Source organism: Sparus aurata, chromosome 11 (assembly GCF_900880675.1).
Source record: "Sparus aurata chromosome 11, fSpaAur1.1, whole genome shotgun sequence".
In the NCBI taxonomy this organism is placed as follows: Eukaryota; Metazoa; Chordata; class Actinopteri; order Spariformes; family Sparidae; genus Sparus; species Sparus aurata.
The window spans coordinates 2,439,626-2,447,674 of record NC_044197.1 but is presented as its reverse complement, the minus strand read 5'-3'; the positions used below and the strand labels follow the sequence as shown (position 1 = coordinate 2,447,674).

The window sequence follows — 8,049 nt, the reverse complement described above, 5'->3', positions numbered from 1 at the left end:
CCACCATAACTCTGAGTCTGGACCCCCTGTGTTTTTTTTCCCCGGGTTGTATGTGCCCCCCTTAACAAAAAAGCCGGCCCCAACCTGGCCCCCCCCTATTAGAACTGGTCTAGAACCACCACTGTGAACACAAATACCGGCTTTAAATGTAAAACATGAAGATAAAGTGTCCGTCTGTCCCGTCTGCATCCATGTCGTAAGTGACTCGTACGTAACTGTTTGAACTGATTTCACTCCGTACACCAAATGTATTAAAGAACATAACATTGACTATAAAGTCTGCAGACTTTTTAAACTTGTCGCTTTCTGCAACAAGTTGGGCCGGAAGGTTTTTCTCTCTTTGTGTAAATTTTAATATTTTTTGTCTGTTCCAGTGATGTAGGCGTGAATCTGCGTAGAGAGCAAGGAAGTGAGATCAGACAGTGTGATCTGACCGGCTTAAATCCGTCCACTCGTGATTGGATCAGAACGGATGTTAAAACCAAATGTGAACAGTTTATCAAACTTTACTCGTAGTGTGCATCAGTAGTGGATTACTTTACATTCGGTGCTGTGAGTGTTTGAAGTTTAAAGTGTGTTCATGGTAATGAAGGAACACATCAGTGCCACAATTTGGCTCATCAATGTATTTTAATCATTTTTCTTTGTTTGGATGGAGCTTTATGGCACAGAGGAAAAGAAGATGCATGGAAAAAAAAATACTACATTCACTGTTGGTTTGGATCAGAACATGAGAGAAACAAGATGATCACAAGAAGATCTCAGTGTGACGCGGGTCACTCGTGTACGCTGGAGACCACGGCGGTGGTGGTGTAGGAGAACGGACTGAGCAGCAGAGCCAAGGTGTAGTGACGATGGCCTTCAGGATGGGCGTCAAACACCACCTGCACACACACACACACACACACACACACACACACACACACACACACGTCAGGAACATCTTCACTCAGTGTGACTGAGCGTACAGTCAGTGTCGACGTGGAAGAGCAAAATTAAAAACATCCATTTAACCTTCCAAATATAAAAAACAGTGGAATACATCTACTAATTGATTTTTGAAAAACATCAAGTCTGAAATGAAGTGAGAAGCACGATGGCTGACGTGAGTGAAGGTTCACAGACAAACATTTATGTTTAAAACTTTTAAAAGCAGCGGCGGACATGACAGCAGCTGTAGCAGACTGTGTTCAGGCCTTCACAGCCTCCGACTGATTAAAAATAACGAGACTGAGTGAATAAAGACGGGAAAGACGATATTGACGATGACACTTTTTAGCCACTTTGTTCCGAGAAGTGTTTTCCCCTCACACAGCAGAATAGCAAACAGCTGCCGGAACATGCTCATGTAAATACAGCTGTTTTCCTGACAACAGCACTTTCCAGAGACAGATAAGATCAGACAACAGAAGATAAGCCTGAGCACAGGTTATACGTTGTGTTATAGTGTGTTTCCAACAGCGCCAGAGCACAGCAACACAACTGCTTCAACACGCTCAGACAGGAAGTCATAACAACCAATACGTAGATATTTTGCTGAAGTTTACTTTAAAGAAAGGTGGTATTTTTCTCTTGTGTCAAAGTTTTTGACAGAACGCTCAGTTTGGGTCAGAAAAACAGTGTTCTGGCTTTGAATAGCTTCCTGTTTGAGTCCCCACAGACACCGCTGTCGACGTCCTGAGGTCTCGTTTAAATCTCCTGGTTTTGTCGACACAAACACAGATAGAAGATTTCCCAGGGCGTCACTTTTACAAATGTTGTGTATCCTAAAACATGCAGAAAAAAAATCTGCTAGAAATGTTATCATTATTTACCTTAAAAACTAAAGCACATGTACAGTTATGGCTCCTTCTCTTCTGGCACATCCTTTTTTGGTACATAACTGTTAGTTAATTGATTTATTTTGTCTGTCTCTGTTGGTTCTCTCTGCAGTCTGGAGGTGAAGGTACATCTCAGATTGAAGTGTAGAATATTATGTTTGCACCTTGTCGTTGATGTTGCACCTTATATATATATATATTCCTGTATCAGTGAATATTGCATGATTTACTCTGTCTGTCCGCGGCAGTGACGAGGACACACACAGCTCTGTTCTCTACACTGTATAGAGACTGATGAGAGGTAAGTCTGACTTGTGTGATCTCCTCTCCTAAAGGTTGAGTTAGGACACTAAAAAAGGTGTGAGGTCTGATATAATCCAGGTGTAGATGAGACGCTGGTGCATACTCACCTCAGCTACTTCATGGAACGGCGTGCTGCCCTGATTCGTCCAGTAAGCTTTGGTGTCAAACTCAACACGATACACTCCTGCTGGGAACTGCTGCTCTGTGATCAGATTGTGGATCTCCCCAGTGGCATCTGTCAATCTGCAACGAGGAACAGTGAAATATATCTACGTAGATTGTACATACGGTCTTAAAACAGACGTTGAGACATGACACGGTGTACACACCCGGTCGCAATCTGTGTCCACGCTCCATCAGCGGTCTTCTGAGACACTTTGAGTGCCACAGATCCGGCTGGAGTCCCTTTCACTGCGTCCAGGATTTTTACCATCAGAGGACACCTGGTGTCTGAGCCTCCATGTTTGTCCTGTTGTACACACACAAGCCAGGACAACCCATAATCCTCTGCTGCCTGATGTCAAACTGAGAACATCCATCCCCACACATCCAACATAATAATTACCAGGGCTGACCTGTTTTTTTTAACACACCGCATTGTTACTTGAATGGCTGTGATGTCTCGTAAATTTGCGTTTATGGTCGCTCAACAAAAGGCCAACAGAGACGTGAGGTCAGAGCGTACAGGTGCAGTGTGTTGGACGCAGCAGCCCCCTGAAAAGTACAATATTTGCCTCAAAAATGTGCTTGAGAGAAAGTACAAGTACATCAAAAATGTACTTAAGTCAGGTACTTGAGTAAATGTACTTAGTTACATTCCATCACAGCTGGCGGTCAGGTTGTAAATTCCAACCAACTGAACATCCCTCGTCTCATCCTCCCTACGGTGGCGAAACATTTGAGAGGCCCCTCTCTAGAGCCAGTGTTTGGTTTGTCTCTTCTGGGCTTCTGTAGAAACATGGCCAACTCTACAGAAGAGGACTCTCAGTAGATAAAAAAACAAAAAAACTAAATGGTTCCAAACTTTATTCCATTTCTGCCTCTAAACCTCCTACAAAGTTGTATCAACAGATGGGGGCTAGCTGGTTAGCATGCTAACTTGAGGGAACATCTCTACACTACAGTACAAAGACGTCTTTGACACAATGTTTTTCATTCTGTCGATAATTTTAGTTATTTTGTTATGTTTTAAAGTTGCCATGTCATATAAAATGCACATTCTAACTCCACTTCATCCGATTTGTATAGCGTTGCCTAATCAGCTCAATGAGTTCAGTAAACCCAGCACAGCCGTTATCTCTTCGGCCGGGATAAACTAACATGAGCGGAGCTGTATGTACATTATGAGAGCGACCCGATCACAGGCGGGTCACTGAACTGATATCTGCCTCCACGAATCGATTTGTGGTTGACTGTGTGTTTTGATGGTTTCTGTGGTTTACCTCGTCTCATATTCCTGCAGGGGCTTGGAGAGTATTGAGGTACCTGGATGGCACCACATTCTGATCTTTGAGTTTACATAGTTTAGATTTAATGATGCCTAATTACTATCGTAGGCAAAGTGGGGCTCACAGCTCCAAGGGTCCTGGAGTTGTTCTTCAGCTGGGGATGTGTTAACGGTTAGCAGGCCATAAAGTACTAAACTGAGTTTTGGTGGGAGATGCCTAAACGTTGATGTTCCCGTAGAAGCCAGGGAACCCATTAGGGTCATTTTGGGGACAAGACCTAAAGTTGACCGCAGCCAAGTTAGATGAGTTATGGGAGGTAATTTAATAAAGTGACTAATTAGAAGAAGTGGGTGTGTACTGGAAAACGGACTCTAAAAACCCCCGCATAGGAAGAGAAGGAAGGGTGGCATTTGGTAGATCTCCTATGATCGAAGGTTTCTGATAGGGCAGAGGGGCGAAGCCATAGATTTGAGAATACCAGAAAAGCGGCCGCTTCTGGATCGGACGCGGGCATGAGATCTGTTTCAATAAAGATTGCTCTATCATTCCACCCAGCCTTGCCTCCGCAGAATTCTTTTATCAACACACTACTGGCCGACACCTTTCGATAAAGGGAGCCCAGAAACCACAGTATGCAATAAAGGATCTCGACTTTACAGGAACAAAATGGTGCGAGAATATTTTCTGAAAAACTACTGAATAAACTCACATACTGGAAAATAAACAGTCACATTTTTCTTCCACCCCCAAAATCTACTGACACGTCGTCTGATTCTGTTATTTCAAATCCATTTTCAGACTAAAATATTGAGCTACAGACTGTACAAATCTACATTACGCACCTCAAGAACACAAATTTATATAATTTTGTGACTCACACTCACTCATACCGACACATTACTGTACATAGCCACAGAGACACTGACCGTGGGGGTGGGGGCGGTGTTGCAGAGCAGCACGGCGGAGGCTAGAAGCAGACAGTGCAGTGGTTGAAGCATGGCTGGCTGATGGGTAGACCGACTGACAGAAGTCCCTGGTGTTCACACATGACCTCCACGATCTCAGGCCTCTTATACCAGCAGCTGTAACCCCATCACTCCCTCCCTCCCTCCATCACCCACGCTACTGCCAGCTCCATGGACCACGTCAGTAGATGGACTTTGGATCAGCCGGTCCTCTCACCCACACGAAGAGCCATTTAATATATCTTCTTCATACAGACTCTTCTTCTGCTGGATATAAGCTGTCATTCTTTATCTAAAATCTCACAGAGGAAACAAACTGAACTTTACACAGTTAAAGTTGGATTGTCACATACTTCCTCGCTTCTTGTTACTACATAGTGAAGTTCAAGATGAAATGTATCTGTTGGTGAGATTAATAACTGTATTATGACAACGAAATAAAGGCATAATTTATTAACGTTACCGTTCATGTCCCAATGCTACACGTTAGCCTACAGCTAACAGATTTGGTGATGTGATAAAAGTAATGAGTCAGTTGTTCTGCTGTGATCTCTAATCTTTGATTTCTTGTGATATTGGACCATTTGAACAGTTACTGAAATCAAAGCACGTAAAAAGAGTTAAAACGTATCTTTGGTGCAACTTAGACCGACTACACACTGTTTTATTTCAGACTCCTGATGTCAATAGGAGGTTGTATTTTATAAAACTGTTGTATGTTGTTTAATCTAAGACCTTAAACTCATATGAAACCAGTAACTGTAGCTGTCACATAGATTCAGTGGTGTAAATTTCCATTTAATTGTCGTGGAGTTGAAGGACAAAGTGACAGAAACTGGAAGTGCTCCTGTACCACAGCTGTCCACCGACACTGGGACACAAATTGGTGTTTTTCATCAAGTGTACTTCAACCAATCCACCAGCAGGGGGTGTAACATCCTCAGCAGCTCGGTGCACTGACTCAACTGTACATTAGGTGAGCTTTGACCTCAGTGAGCATATGTATAAGATAGGAGAAATCAATTTGTTGATTCAGTATTTTTTTTCCTTCGTCCACATTTGCTCTTCATGTCCCATCATGCTCAACACAAGACGACATCTACAAACATCACGAGAGGACATTCCAGGCTGGAGACCACGCGGTGTGTGTTCTCTGTAGCACTGTTACCAGCTCATAGCGTTACTTCACAGAATTGCAGGCCCACAATTCAGCGTCAGAGGAACGTAATCCATCAGTTGATTTAATAAGCCTCCGTGGAACGAGATCAGATGTGAACCTTAATAATGAAGTGGAAGCCCCTCAGTGTGACAGTTCAGATGGCGAGGAAAGCAACACATTATACACCTGAACATCCAGGTCAAAAAAGTCACAGTTTGTCATAAATAAAGTTTAAAAAAACCCTCTTGTTTTGTCTTAAACCGAGTGAACTACATCGTCTCACTCCACACACGTCACCAACACCAACATGGAGCCAACCCGGCTCAGAAAAGCTCTAAAACAATATCAATATCACAATAAATCTGCTCATATCGGCAACTGCAGTCATATGAAAGGAGAGCTGGTTCTGGTTCAGTTCTGTGAGTCACTGTGTGTAACTTATTGGTTTTGGCGAGCGTTCAACGAGACGGCGTCACTGACGACACTGTTGGCCGCGTCGCCTTTATAATCATGTATTTTCACAGTCTGATATGTTATTAGTTTGATGACAAACAGAATTTATTGATTTGGAAAAGCATCTTTTAATTTTACAAAACATTGTGTGTCACTCAGAGTTACTTGTTTCTCTCCGTTCACTACCCGACATATTTGTTCCAGAATGAGGTTGACTGGAAAGGTCGTGACACCGGCTCTCTCTATAAGCAACAGGTGACATTCCCTCTCAGCTGATATTATTCTCAATCATTTGTTATCTGATGATACACTACATCAACCCGATCTTAGCTCTTGGAGTCCCTTTTTATCATGAATAGTGTTTGTTTGTGCAGGTGAAAGGTCGGCCTGTGTTAATTGTCAGTCGTGTGATTAAAACACAGGCCTCAACATCTCCACATGACTGTGTTTGTGATTTTCAGGTTGTTCTCTGTGATTAAAAACGCTGCTGTACAACGGGTGTGGACTTTTAGACGTGTTCTCATCAGTCTTCCGCCAGCTGATTAAAGAGTTGATCCTGCATCAAGTGTTTTGAATATATTATCACGAACAGGTTGGCACGCATAACGAGAACTTGATTAAAAAAAATTCCCACAGCTGTAACAAGTGGGAGTCCTTGTCAGTGTGTTTTGGGTTCATGCAATAACGGGCTTTGGCGTGACTGAATGTCAGCAGTCATGTCTTACTGCCTTCAAGGCAAAAGAGTTCAAACCCAAGTGACATGAGAGCTTAGACGCCTCAGATGTTCTCAACATTCGATCCAAACAATTTAAATCAGCAAACCTGCTGCAGTGACTCATTTATGAATCATCACTGCTTATAAAACATATATTTAGATAGATTTCTTATTGATTCAAGGACATTTCACTGAGAGCACGACCACCTGCAGGCTGCCCAGTGCTGCAGCGCACAATCTGATGTTTTGGCCGACGCGCAGTGTTTTGCACTTGGAATTGTAAAATGATGTTACATTTCTGCAGAAAACAGAACCTGAAGGACGGAGGTCGCAGGCTGGGAAACTAGCAAAACAAAGCACAAATCACAAAAAAGGTTTAAAGCAAACTCCCTTGGTGTCTAAAAACACACAGCCACCGACTGATTCTATCAAAAACGGTAGACGAACGAAAGGATTGGACCCAAAAACAAAAGGTGAAGTGGGAGGCACTGAACAGGGGGAAACAAAATGTATAGAAACTGGTCAAAATAAAAACACTCATGCTGATGTGTGACGTACAGCGAGCTGAGCTGGTGCTTGGTTTTCACTCGTTGCCTGTTCTCAAATGCAAAACAGTGAGGCAGCCGGCTAATAACAGACGACATATTACTGCAGCCACAAACTGAACATTAAAATATGTTTCTGAAAACATTTAAGGTGCGAAATAGTCAATGAACAGGAGCGTGGTCGATATTTGATGCTTTGCTCTACAGTTTGATCATAAAATGAGTTTTTTCAGCCTTCATCAATCTAATACAACGGCATTCAAATCAACCAGCTGACACATTTGGTGTCCTTTGGCAGATAATTTATTCAGTTTTTTGTTTTTTGTTTCTCCAATTTGTGGCCTCATTTCAAAAGATTCCATGCAGTGAGGTTAAAAAAAAAAACAAAACACAGGTATTTTTTATATTTTTGGCAGATTCAGTGAGTATTTACAATCTATATCACCAAAAAATATACAATTTATGTGATTGTATTTCTTCGTTGATCTCAATCCTTTAAAATAATCTTCATGGCAGCAAGTATTCTGAAAAAAACAATATGGAATCTAAACTCGAACGTGTTAAATTATTAGTCTTTCAGTGTACAATGACCCACGTTTGAGTCAGGGATCATTTCTTTAGAGGAGCAGCTGCTTCGGTTA

At 42.3% G+C, this 8,049-nt stretch overlaps 1 protein-coding gene across 1 annotated transcript; it reads right to left on the bottom strand.

The window, feature by feature from the left end:
* Window positions 1-611: 611 nt before the first annotated feature.
* ttr (transthyretin (prealbumin, amyloidosis type I)) lies at window positions 612-4,652 on the bottom strand. The gene is made up of 4 exons (XM_030432390.1): window positions 4,498-4,652; window positions 2,453-2,592; window positions 2,231-2,366; window positions 612-884 (listed from the first exon to the last, which is right to left on the bottom strand). The coding sequence occupies exons 1-4, from the start codon at window positions 4,567-4,569 to the stop codon at window positions 777-779; spliced, it is 456 nt and encodes a 151-aa protein (XP_030288250.1). The 5' UTR covers window positions 4,570-4,652; the 3' UTR covers window positions 612-776.
* Between the last annotated feature and the right edge of the window lie 3,397 nt (window positions 4,653-8,049).